Below are 14,207 nucleotides of genomic sequence, written 5' to 3'. Positions count from 1 at the left end.
GAAGGAGTATGTCAATGGATTCAGCTAGGCCCCCAGGGAATCCAGGGCCATCTCCAGTGGTCCTGACCTATATCTTGCCACTGGACCTAGATGACTGCAGAGGAGAAAGGGAGGCTGGTGACCTTGCACAATCTTCCCTCACTTAAAATCAAATTTATTTGCATTTCATAAGCTCCCCTCCTTATGTCATGGTTTTCTTTGAGAATGAAGGACAAACAACAAAAGAGGTCCCCCCTCTCACCATCCCTATAACTTTCTGAACCAAACTATTTCCCTTTGACCATCACTCCCTTATGTGTTTTGTATAAACACTGATTTTTAAAAATTTGTATTCTCAGCACTTAAAAGAGTGTGTGGCAAATAGTAAGTATTTAACAAATGGTTTTCCATTCCTCCATTCTTCCCAGTTAGATTATAAACTGCCTACAAGCAAGAACTTGGTTTTATTATCTTCCCAGTCCTCTGGAGACCTTGCAAAGGGCTTTGTGCACAGTAAAACTTAGATATTATTTGTTGAAGAAAGCACGAGGCACTTCTAGACCTAACCATTTCCCTGTCTATGGGTGGATTTGTCTTTAACATACTTCCCATGGGGTTGTGGGATTCTATTAATTGATTTTGAAAATAAATACCAAGCAACCCCTTCTTGAGGGAAATCAGGGGAAACAACAGTGACAGAAAGACCAGGAAATTGGACCTGAATGAAAGCTATGTCATTATTCTCCTATCCTGTTATCTTCAATGTGTTTTTCAACCTATCCTGCCTTTACCTCATGGAACACTAAGGGATACCAGCACAGTGGTCTTCATTAGGGTTTTATGAGGGTAACAGACTATCAGAACTGGAAGACATCTCAAGGGCCTTCTAGATCAAGCCCCATAAGATCAAGGAGCCTTCTACATTATCTCCAACAATAGACCACTCAGTTTTTGCTTAGAAAAAGATGGAGAGGGTATCCCTGGGTCTGTTGGACCTAAGCCCACTGGCACAAAATTAACCATATGCCTCATGCATTTTTATCTTTTCACAATTTTCATGATAATTTCCCGGCTATCATCTCATTTGGTTACCATAATGGTGTCCCAGCTTTGGAAGTTCTCAATCCCATATATGACATAAAATCATAAAATGGACAGGGATTTGGGGGATGAATTTAATTTGCAGGATAGGAAACCAATTCACAGTTTTCACTATGATTCACATGGACTCTGTGATCTATTCTTGCTTTGGATCAATGACCCTAAATGACTCACAGCTAATATTTTCTTAGACTATTTTAAGTTTGACAAAACACTTTACTTGGAGCAACCAAGTGTTTCACCCCATCTTAAAGTTTAAGAAAATAAGGGTCAGAGAGTGATTCACAGATTCTCAGTTGACAAAGAGTGAATACGATTGGCCCTCATACTACATTTCCCAAAAAGTCAAGCTTATGTGCTATCTTTGAGACTTTGAGGTGACTAATACCCAATGCTTTTATAAAGAGAACATTTGATTTAAATCTGAGGTTCCCAATTTTTTTACTTCCCATTTCCCTTAGCTTTTAGTAAAGTATCCCCAATTTATTATATGAGGAAATAAATTCTTTAATTTACCAAGAATCTCACAAGAGATATATAGGGATCAATTAATTTCAATAGAAAAAATATAGTTATTTACCAAATGTTCTCTAGATCCCTTTATAGAAGTTTCTCAAATCCTTTGGGGGTATCTATAATCCCAGAATGGTAACCCTTCGCCTAAACCTCCTGAAACTTTGATGTGGACCTCAAAGAAACAAACAACTTGGAACTAGAAAGAATGATCCAAAGCACCAGAAATGTCGGAACATCACAGAAGAGATCTATATCTGTTTTCTGGGCCACAAGTTGGAGAACCCATCCCCAGGAGGAGCTGGACAACCCCAGGAGAGGAAGGGAAGCAATACCATACACTACATTGGTCATCCTCTGCGTGCCCTCTCCCACCTCCCATTTTTCTCCAGAAGTTCTGGTTGATTTTTGAATCAGATTGCTGGCAGGAGGACAAGAGGCTTCTGACAAACAAATCCCTGATCTCTGAAACTGTGTGACCTTCATCAAGTCACAAGCAATCCTTCTTCTCTCCAGTTTATCTCTAAAATGAAGATGTTCTCCAATCAGTCAACCGGCCATTGAGAATCTACTATGAGCTGGATGCAAATAATGAACAATCCCTACTGGTAAGAAGTTTATGTTTTGAAAAGGGGAGACAATGGGATTGTGGGTCTTCAGCTCTGAAACCTATGATCCTAATATTAGGTGAGGGGGATTCTGGATCCATCACAAAGGGAAGAGAGGCTGGGATACTCACGGCATTCCTTCTCATCGCTTTCATCAAAGCAGTCAGGGAGCCCGTCGCACTGCCACGCCCCAGGGATGCAACGTCCATTGCTGCACATGAAGTTTCCCGGAATGTTACACTCATTGGTGGAGTTATTCCCAGGCAACAGCTGGCTCTCTGTAAGAGGGGAAAGAGAGGAGAGACTTTTTAAAAGAGGAAGGGGGGGAAGAGAGAGAGGGAGGAAAGAGAGACACAGAGGGAGTAGAGAAAGAGAGACAGAGTCAGAGAGACAATAAAAAAAGGGAGGAGGTAGAGGGAGAGAGAGAGGGGAAGAGAGAAAAGGGGAGAGAGAGAGAAAGAGAGAGACAGAGAAAAAAGAGACAGAAACAGAAGGAGACAGACAGAGACAGAGAAAGAAAGAGACAGGGAGAGAGCTAGAAAGAAACAGGGACAGAAAGAGACAGTCAGAGAGACAGAGACAGAGAAAAACAGACAGAGACAGATACACACAGAGAGAAAGACAGAGAGAGAGAGAGACAGAAAGATTCGGAGAAAAATAGAGACACAAAGACAGAGAGACAGAAAGAGAGATAAACAGAGACAGAGAGACATGCAGAGAGAAAGATGGAGGGAGAGAGACAGAGAGAGAGAGAGGGATAGAGAGAGAGAGAGAGTGACAGACAGACCAACCCCATGCCATTGCAATCCCACTGCTCTCTACTTATGAGGCACATTAATTCTATTCCTTAGCAGGGGTTAGTGAAAAATCCACATTGCTTGTTTGTTTGTTTTTAACAGCCATCATGAGTGGCTGATTACTGTATGAGGCAGGAGTTGCCAGAAGATTTCTGATGACTTTATAGCCTTTTAAGACTTAACAAAGCACTTTACATACATTCATTGCCTTAGATCCTAACAATGAAGACTTACTAGAGTAATATTATTCCCATTTCACCAAGATGAGGCAAAGAGAAGGAAATATAACTATTAAGCCACAGAGCTGGTATTTGATCATCAAACCAATGCAAGTATTTGTTAAGCACCTACTGTGTTCAAGATAGTATGAACATTTATTAAGCACCATGTTCAAGATACTGTTCTAGTCACTGTAGATACAGATAAAACAAAAACCAGGCCCTGCCCTGAAGGCACCAACATTTGGATGGAGGAGAGAGGGGATGTGACAAGAATGGATAATCAATCAAATAGCTGACAATTAGAGAAGCTGCAATAAGGGATTTTGGGAGAAAATGGTGTTGGACTTAAGCCTTGTAGGACTCTGGAGATTCTAAGAAGTAGAGGTCCTGGGAAAGACAAGCTGGAGCCAAATTGTGAAGGCTTTGAATGCCAAGTTCAGATCCTTCCTAATTGCAAGTCCAGAGTTCTTTATCCCCTACCCTACAATTCTCAAGTACTGATACTTATGAAGAACAACCTCTGTCTGCTCCCAAACTGCCTCAAATGCTCTGGCTCCTAGACTGACAGGGTCATATGGTTCATTTTCCCAGGTCCCTGACTAGTGAGCATTCACCCTCTGCTTCCACATTTCTGATGTCGGGATGCTCACTACTTCATGAGCCGTAGCCCATTTCATTATAGGATAGCTTGTACCATTAGCTGCTGTTTCATAATATCCTTTAAGGTTTTCAAATCACTTTACATCTGTAATCTTCTTTGATCCTCACAACAATCCAATAAGGTTAGGGATATTATTCCCATTGTATAGATGAGAAAATTGAGGTGGGTTAAGTGATTTGCCCAGGGCCACACAGCCAGTAAGTGCCTCCAGCAGGATTTGGATGTAGTTATTTAGTATTGACTCCAAGTCTGGCACTTGAGATATTCCATCATAGTGCCTGTCTTCCTGGTGGACTTTTGGCCCAACTCCCAAAGAAGTACCTTTGGCTCAGATTCTTCCCTTGCCATCCAGACTTACTAATGAGAGCCAGTCCTTCATGTTGCTCTCTCTCCCCCACCCCCTCCATCCCTTACCATTGCCAAAATCAGACAACCAAATCTAACAAAACACTCTTAGTTAGTCCTTGAGCCCCCAATAGCCTGAGAGATTAGGGGCAAAAAGGCAAGTGTAGTTAAGTTTCTTCCAGCCTTCTAAATGCCAGGGAGATAAATATAGACCAAGTCAGAATTTAAAAATAAATCTAATGGTCACAATGGGAGCCATTTGTTCTTATCATCAATGCAACCAGCCAAGGGGGTCAAGTTAAGGGACTCTCTCTCCCCACCCCCAATCAAATCAAGAAAGAGATCCAGAATGAGCAATAATCACCCGCCATAAGACACACACCATCTTCTAGCCTTGGGACCTTGTAACTGGTCACTGGATTTCTGTTGGATACAGATAAAGGACTAATGAATCAGCAAAAGGATTCTTAATCTATTTTGTATCATCAGCACCCCCCTTAGGGAGCCCAGTGAAGACTAGGAACCTCCTTTTCTGAAAAATGTTTTAAATACACAATTAAAAAGACAGGATGACTAAAGAAACCAATTATATGGCAATACACTGGTCAAAATATATTTCAAAAACTTCATGGACCCCGGGCTAAGAACTCTGGAATTAATGATATCATAGTCAGATCACACTTTCTCTTTCTCCAATTACTATATCTATAGATATAGATATATATATCTATACATATACACACATATATATATATATGTATGTATATATATATATACATATATATATATATATGTATGTATGTATATGGGTTCATTCTGCAATATCCACTCCCTTCACTTATAGTGAGGAAAACTTGGATTTGAAACCCGCTTCTCCAATCTGTAGACTGTGTGAAGCTGGTGAATTACTTTTCCTCTCTTGTCTGTAAAATGAGTAGCTTAGACTCAATGACCTTTAAGATCCCTGTTAACATTTAATCCATGTTTCTATGATGGGGAGATGATTGGAACAACAGGATACACATTGACTGCAGCTATATATTAAAGAAATCCGAGACAAAAAGAAAAAAGAGAGAGAAAGGGGAAAGAGAAAAAGAGAGACAGAGACAGAAAGAGACAGAGACATTGCGAGAGAGAGAGAGAGAGAGAGAGAGAGAGAGAGAGAGAGAGAGAGAGAGAGAGAGAGAGAAGAGAAGAGAGAGAAAGAAGAAGGGAGGGAGGGAGAGTGATGTCTAAGAAAAATACACATAAAAAAAGGAAGTAAGGATATGGAAGCAAGCGGCATATTTGTTACTCTCATATTAAAGTGAATATGTGAACTATTTCACAGAAAATAAAATAACTGCTTTTTGTAACTGTATAAAAGTAGTGAGATGTGAGCTCATCTTCTGCAGTTTGCTGAAAGCATCCTTGGCACAAGCCAGTCAACCAGCAGGATAATGGGGATGATACATTAGTCTATTCCAAGTAGTTCTTATTTAGGCTCAGTCTCCACACTTTGGAAGATTTTTGTTCTATGCAGTTTAAGGTGACATCTATTAAAAATGTTCTTAAGCTTTTTCCAATCAATATTATGTCCAAGAGATTGTAGGGCTCAGTTCTCTCTTTGATAATGGTCTAGATCCAGGAGAGTTTATCGGTCGAGTTCTTCTAAATAATTCAGGATCTGTATTTGTAGTCTAGGAACTGGGTATCTGTCAAGGTGGCAAGCTTCGAATGTATAATTCTAGCCACTGGGGCACATCTTGGCTAGGAATTTGGTAGATGATGAATGTTTATAGCCCAAAATGATGGGTTGCCCTCTCTACTGCTTCCTTGCACTGATCCCTGAGTCTGGGCTCTGGGAGGATGATGCTTTAGGGATAGTTTTTGATGACAATGAGCTTGTTCAAAATCACCATCACAGTCCTTCCCTTTCAACAAACAAATAATCTGTCATTATTTCTATTTTATCACTACTGCAGAGGATAAGTCCTATTGTACTGGCAATGTCCTTTTTGGAAGTCAACGGAGAATAAATCCTGGTGCATTATAAAAGTGACATGGTTTACTATCTCCTACTTAAACTAGGAGAAATAAAAATAAGGAGTTAAGTGGCTACATTAAGACAAAATATAAGCCCCTGATAATAATTTATAATTATAATTGTCTTATATTAAATAATCTATTTTATAATAATAATTTATTAATAATAACAGCTACTTTTTCAGAAGCATCGTACAACTTATATAATGCTTTCCTTGCAAAATTGTAAAAAAGAGAATGCTAATATTATTGTAACTTTATAGTAATACATTCTACAAATGTATTAGAGGGCACAAAAATCCAGAGGATATCCAGAGGATAATCTGTGTATCAATTTAGGATCACAGAGTTAAGCTAGAAGAGACCTGAGTGGCCACTGAGTCCAAAATTATCCTTTTGTAGATAAGGAAACTAAGGCCCAGGGAAGTCCAAAGCGACAGTGCAGTTTCAGGGTAGGATTTGCACCGAATTCTCCTAATTCCCAAGCTACTGCTTTTTCCACTGCACTATATGGCCCCTTTAAGTCAATGCAACTAAATAAGTATTTATTAAATGGGTGCTGTGGATGGGTGCTAGGATACAAAGATCAAAATGGAAAAATTTTTCTGAACAAGGAGAGTTTTCATTCTTCTTCCCTCAGTCTCTCTGGACTCATGTAGACAATGAGAGGATTAAACCAGACATCCTGGGGGTCTTTCTAGCACTAAATTTCAGGATCTTACAGGTTATGGGACTTGCCTCTGGCCACAGAAAACTAGAATCTCACAAATAGAAAAAATGTAGAGACAATTTAATCCACTCCTGAAAAATACATAACGATGGTGACGAAAAATAGCATTTATACATTAGTTAATGTTTGCAAAGTGCTTTCCATATATTACCTCATTTGATTTTCACAACAACCTTGCAAGATAGGTGCTATTATTATATTCATTTTTTTTTGCAATTGGGGGAACTAAGGCAGACAGCAGTTGTCTTTCCCAGGGTAACACAACTAGTTATTAAGTGTGTGAGGTGGAATTTGAACTCAGGTTTTTTGATCTCCAGGACATTGAAGGCAATCTAGACAAAGGCACTGAGAGGAGAGAGAGAGAATGCCCTGTACAAGGAACAAATAAAGTAGTTCTTAGAGTGAATAGAAAGGGAGTGAGAAGGAATATTAGTTATTATTACCATTTATTATTATTATTAATCCTAACAAATGCTCCTCTAGATACTATAGCCAGCTCTACTGAAGATCCAGAAAAGAAAGTCCTTGTAATCAAGGTCCTTTTCACTGTCAAATAACTCAACTTTAGAAATTGATAAGATTTTTATCAGTGGAAATGATGTGAAGGAAAAGGCACAACCATCTGCTTTGCTGCTGGCCCCCAAGGACTATGGGACCTTCCATATATACTGTCTTCCCCATTGGAATGTGAGCGGGGACTGGCTTTTCTGTTTGTATTCCTACTGTTTAGCACAGTGATCTGCATGCAGTAGGTGCCTCATAAATGCTTCATTCACTCATTCTTTGAAGAGCTCCCTAGGCAGCCTGTTCCCACACTGGTTATGATTATAGGGATGTTTTTCTTTACATCTAGCCTAGATTTGCCATTTAATACCTTCCACCCATTGCCACTGGTTCCATCTCGTGGCATCAAGTAGGACCAGTCGTATTTCTCCTCCAGGTGACAGGCCTTCAAATACTCCAAGATTGCTATCAATGTGCCCAGGCTGACTATGCTCCTGCCCTGCACCAGCTCTACATAAAGCATGAGCTCAAGGTCCTTCCCAATCCTACTTGTCTTTTTTTAGATCCTCTTCAGTCCTTCCTAAAACATGGCATCCAGAATTTATTTTATTTTTTATTAAAGCTTTTTATTTACAAAACATATGCATGGGTAATTTTTCAACATTGACCCTTGCAAAACTTTCTATTGCAAATTATCCCCTCCTTCCCCCCACTCCCTCCCCAAGATGGCAGGAGTCTAATACATGTTAAAATATGGCATCCAGAATTGAAGACAAATTCTGGCAAGTACCAAGGCCAGCGCTTGAACCAAGTTCTTGAGACTTAAAATCTAGCGCTCTTCCTACAAAGCCATAGTGCTAATAAACTACCTGCCCAGTGCTCTACCTTCCCCTTGCATGGGATTCCTGCCACACAGAGCACATCTCCTCTCCTCCTACCTAAAAACATAAGACAGAGATGTCTGGATCTCCACAGCTAAATTATGCACTGATTGCTCTCAAAGGCTAGAAATCTTTTTAGCTTGACACGAGGACCTTCTGCTAGCTGCAATATTTATCCCGCCATGTATGTCTCGGGACACATTTTGAAGCCCAAAACCCAAGCATTAGCAAGAGTCAGCTAGTTGAGTTTTCTCCTCTACATTTGCTTTTTATTCTTCATTAAACTGAAAAGTAGAAAACGTTTGGCCATTTTCACCACAGCACATCCCTTCCTTAAAATAGCTGTGCCATCTGCCCCCAGAATGAAAGGTCTTGAGCTCACCCACTCAGGACCAGAGCAAACAGTCTTGCTTAACAGTTACTTCCCTAAGGTCTGGCATTCACAGATTTCAGGGAAGCAAAAGAACAGGGGCCTTACAAAGGCTGAACATCTGCTGCGTTCTGATCCAGTTCACCTTGGGATGATACGAGGAATAGACAATCTTTCTTGCTATTGATTTCCCCAGCTTTTGAGCAGGGATTCTATTACCTGGAGTTGTTCTTGGACTTAATTGGAGGAGTCATTTTTTTCTTTTTTTTTTTCTCTAAGCTTTCATTCATTCATTAAACATTTATTAAGCATCTACTATGGGGCAGCTAGGATAGAATACCAGACCAGTCAAGAGACAAGTTCAGATCTAGTGTTATGTCAAGTTACTTTGTTTGCCTCAGTTTCCTCATCTGTAGAATAAGTTGAGAAGGAAATGGCAAAGCACTCCAGTATCTTTGCCAAGAAAATCCACAAAAGGGTCATGAAGAGTTGGATACGACTGAAAACAACTAAATAACAAATGTGTCAGATTCCATGTAAGGCACTTGAGATCCAAGCTTTTTGCCTTTGCTATTCTAATCTCTCCAAATGTAATTGTCTTTTTCCTCTGAAAGAAGCTCTATGCATAGTAAATAGAATCCTGGGCTTAGAGTCAAGAAAATCTATATTCCATTCTGGCTGTGACCCTGGCCATATCACTTAACCTCTCTGCCTCATTTTACCCATCTGTAAAATGCTGATGATTAAAATAGTACCTACATCCCAGGATTGTCTTGAAGACCAAATATTATCTGTAAAACACTTAGCACAGGACCTTAATAAATTATTATTTAACATTAATAAATATTTACTAATTAGAAAAATGATTTGAGGGGAGAGGGATTAGTTAGAATGCTGTTATAAGAAGAGAAGGAATAAGGATCCAAACCAGAGTGGGGACTATGTGGAATGAAGGCAACAGCTCACAGAGATGTCATAAAAATAGGATCTACTTGACTTGGCAACTGATGAAATATTCTCCCCGTTTTAGGAAGCCTTTTCCAGACCTGCAGCCTCCTTCTGTTCTGACCTACTGCTAGAATCTTCCTCCTGCTGTTACCTTTCATTAATAATGTATCTATCTTGTATGTACCCCAAAAAGGATTTTACAAAAAGGAAAAGGAGCCACATGTACAAAAACATTTATAGCAGCTCTTTTTGGAATGTCAAAGAACTGGAAACTGAAGAGATGTCAATCAACTGGGAAATGGTCAAACAATTGGGTTTTTTTGCTGTACGATTGTGATGGAATATTATTGTGTTGTCAAAATGGTAAGCAAGATGTTTTCAGAAAAACATAAGAAGGCTTATATGAATTGATGCAAAGTGAAATGAGCAGAACCAAAAGAACACGGTACACAATAACAGCAGCAATGTACGATGAAGAACTCTGAATGACTTAGCTATTCCCAGTAGCATGATGATCAAAAACAATTCCAAACTTGTAATGAACATGTTATCCGTCTTTAGAGAAAATATTGATGGAGTCTTAATGTTAATTGAAGCATCCTTTTAAAAATACCTTTATTTTTCTTGTTTTTTGTCTCTTTTTTTTTCACAAAATGGACAATACAGAAATATATTTTCATGACTGCACATGTATCAAATGTTATCAAATTTGCTTTATCTTTATCAAGATTTATTGATAAATTTTAACATAATTCATTAATAAATTTTCTTTTATCAAATCTCTTGCCTTCTCAATAAGGGCATAGAGGAGGAAGGGAAAATGAGAATTTGGAATTCAAAAAATTAAAACCCAATATTTAAAAAAATCTTTTACATGTAATTGGAAAAAAAAACATATGTAGCTAGTTATTTGCGTTTTGCCTACACCATTAGAATGAAAGCTCCCTGAGAGCAGGGACAATGGGTTTTTGTTTGTTGTTTGTTTTACTTTGTACCTGGCACACTAGGAGTATTTAGTAAATGATTATTGATAGATTAATATGGAATATGAAGGAGAGGAAAGAGTTAAATATGATTTTGGAATTGTAAATCTGGGTGTCTCATGGGATAATGTTGCCCTTCCTTAGGAAGAAGGGAAAATGTAGGGAAGAGATATAAGTTCTGTTTGGGGCATTTAGAGTTTGATATTCCTTTGCAACATCAGTTGGATGGCACAGCACCATGATGGGTAGTAGATAGAGTTCTGTGTGTGGAGTCAGACAAAGGAATTGGAATCGAGCTTTGAACACTTAGCAGCTGTGTGACCTTGGCCAAATATTTCAGCCCAAGTTTTTTCATCTGTAAAATGGGAATAGCAATAAAACCTATCTTTGTTGCGTGACTAAAATGTGATAATATCATCATTGTTGGGTACCCACCAGAGACATATTCCTACCCTGTTCCAACATAGCAGAGGCTTCCCAAGGAATATTCAGTTGAATGACACGATAATGTCGTGAGAGGGAACCCAAACCCCAGCACTGAGTCATCCGATGGGCTGGCCGTTGGCAATTTGCCGGATCAGATGTCACTTTCCATTTTTTACTTTATACCATTTTAAGTCTATGTTCTTGAGGGATAGCCAGGCAACACACGCCTACGCCAGACTTCACATTTGATTCTGAAAGCCTCCATCAAAGAGACATTCCTGAAGCATCTCCAGGGAGTTAAGGCCCTTCTCCATAGTGGATGTTGCCAGCACACACGCTGCAGTGAGGAAGATTTTCCCTTTGACTCACTTCTTTTAAAAAACACACACACACAAACACATACAAGCCATTGGAAGCCACCAAGAGAGGATGTCTCCAGTGATTTGTTTATAAAAATCATTTGAAAAGCCCCCAAAGACCCATAAAACTCTAATCTGATCTGCTTTGGTCTGAATTAATGTCAGACCCAACTAAAGCATCCTTGGGTCAACTAGGATTTGGGTAGGGATCATCACAGAGAACTGCCTTCTCCCTTTACTGCGATGTAGGAAGCCCTACTGTCCATCCCCAGAAAAAGAAGGATGGTTGATAATGATTGACGGGGAGTCTGCCTGTCAAGGGGACTATGGATATGGAATGGATCTAACGCATCAGATTTGATTTCTGTCCACTAATCAGCCAGGGAGGTTCATTTTGTTATTATGAACCTAAGGGTTTTTTCCCCTATTTCTTGAGTTTGTAATGGAGACCATGGTATGCCCAGAATCTCAGGAACTTGATGAGGAGGAAGAAGAGAAGGCGTAAGAGGACAAGAACAAGATATTTATATTTTGCTGCACCATTTGAAAAGTGTTTTGCATAGTTATGTGTTTGGAGTCTGTGAGGCAAGTATGATAGATATTTTTCTCCCCATTTTACAGATGAGAAAACTATCTCATCTCAGAGAGGGTCATGATCACATAGAGCATGTCAAGAACCTCCAAGGCTTCCTGGGTGACCTTAGGCAATTGTGATATTCAAGGGCATTTTGTGGGGGCTAATTGGTAAGGTCCTCCCTCTGTGATGCTGACCTTAACTGGTTAGTTAGTATACCAAGACTCCCTCGAAAAATCCTTAACATAGCTCTCATTCACCCATTTATCATTCATATCACTCTTGAATCTGCCCATTTCCATTTTCAGAAACTATTTGCCAATAGCCCAGTGGATCTGTATTCTCAGGGATATGGGAACTCAATCAATCAATCAGCACTTGTTAAGAATCAGATCTATTCCATATCCTGAGCAAGACACTGGGGAGACTCTCCAGAATAATGCATGTGGAGACCAACTTATGTTAGTTGCCCAAACTCTATGACTGTAAGGAAGTCTTCATCGGGCTCTATAGCTGTTTGGGGTTTCCCCTCAAAGTCCAGCTTCCATCTAATCTGTCATATTATCCATGGAAGTTTTTATTTCTTCATTGTCTCCGCTATTAAAATATGAGCTTCTTGAAAGCAGGGACTGTTTTCTGCCTTGCTTACCACAGTGGCTGACACATAGTAGGACCTTAACATGCACTTGCTGGTGGATGTCTTCCCATAAACTCATCAAAAAGGGGTCCTACCTAATGTGCCAAAGGCCTTTCCTGAGGTTTCACAACATATATGGAACATATGGGTTTCTTCTTGCTGTTGTTATTCCGTTAATTCGGTTGTGGGTGACTTTGTGATCCCTTGGACCACACTGTCCATAGGATTTTCTCAGCAAGGATACTGGCGTGCTTTGCCATTTCTTTCTCCAGCTCATTTTATATTTGAGGAAACGGAGACAAACAGAGTCAAGTGACCTGCCCAGAGTCCCATAGGTAATAAGAGTCTGTGGTTGGATTTGAACTTGGATATTCTGGACTCTGGATGCAGAGCTCTATCCACTGTTCCACCTAGCACCCGGCTATCCATCTCCTATCTCTCTTGCCACGTGACCTACCTCTCACTTCTATGAGGACTTTTTCTTTTTCTGGAAAATTTACAAAATAAATGAGATCATGTCTGTGCTTTGAGGTTTTAGAAGGAAGGAGAGAGAAAGTAAGCAGGTAAAACTCCTTGGCAAGCGGTAAAACTTTTCCCTCCTCCTCCATCCTCCAGGACCCTTGGAAGAGATTCTTCTCACAGCCTCTGGAGGGCAAATAAATGATGATGTTCTTCCATGCCTAGGTGGAACATGGGAGCCAGACAAGAGAGGCAGAGCAGGTCAGCATTAAGCAGGTGGTAAATCTAAACTAAGGGAAGAGGGCAGGGGAAGGAGGGACAGCTCTAGGACCAGTTTTATCAGGTTATCTGGAGGAGCGGGTCTGCCCAGGTTACAACCAGAGGGCTGGGAAGAAGCATTCAGGCTGGCCTCAAGCTCAGCCCTGCTCGGTTCAGCCAGGAAGCTTTGCTTTTGGGGTGCCCAGCTTCTAACATGCATGGGTCAGAGGAGAAAATCCTACATCCAATGTGAAGAGATCATGAACCCCCTGTCCCCCTTCACCAGCTCCCCTATTTCCATCCTCCAGCTCAGAGTGATCTCTTTTACTTTACCTGGAGCTCCCTTTCCTTCCTTTCTCCCTCCCTCCCTCCCTTCCTTCCTTCCTTCCTTCCTTCCTTCCTTCCTTCCTTCCTTCCTTCCTTCCTCACTTCCTGCCTTTCAAAATCCTATCTTGTACAGGGAGGGAGGTGACAACATAGAATAATGATTATATAATAATTACTATAACTACACAACTAAATGAGATATAAATACATAATGATAGGAAAATCTATGTAGAATACAAAAATAAGGCACTTGGGGGCGAGGCACAGGTGTCTATACATTGTGCAGCTTCAAATGCCATTTTTTAAACTTAGGTTTTATTTAAAAAAATGCAGAATGTTGTTTCACTGGAGAGGATTAAGGAGGGCTTCATGTAGGAAGTGGCATTGTAGCTCAGCTTTCATGAAAACTGGGGATTCTAAGAGACAGAGTTGAATGCATCACAAAAACAAGGCAACCAAAACCCAAAGATGGAGACTGAATATGTGACTGGATGAATGACT

General features: G+C 40.1%; 1 protein-coding gene across 1 annotated transcript in view; it reads right to left on the bottom strand.

The window, feature by feature from the left end:
• The window catches only part of LDLRAD3 (low density lipoprotein receptor class A domain containing 3), a 269,577-nt gene that overhangs the window by 168,076 nt on the left and 87,294 nt on the right, over positions 1 to 14,207 (bottom strand). The window contains exon 2 of the mRNA XM_031942063.1: positions 2,333 to 2,479. Within this exon, the coding sequence (XP_031797923.1) occupies positions 2,333 to 2,479 (147 nt within the window). The remainder of the gene's footprint in view (positions 1 to 2,332; positions 2,480 to 14,207) is intronic.

This window comes from Sarcophilus harrisii, chromosome 6 (assembly GCF_902635505.1).
Source record: "Sarcophilus harrisii chromosome 6, mSarHar1.11, whole genome shotgun sequence".
Classification (NCBI taxonomy): Eukaryota; Metazoa; Chordata; class Mammalia; order Dasyuromorphia; family Dasyuridae; genus Sarcophilus; species Sarcophilus harrisii.
The sequence above is the reverse complement of the archived record's forward strand: the minus strand, read 5'-3'. Positions and strand labels throughout refer to the sequence as shown.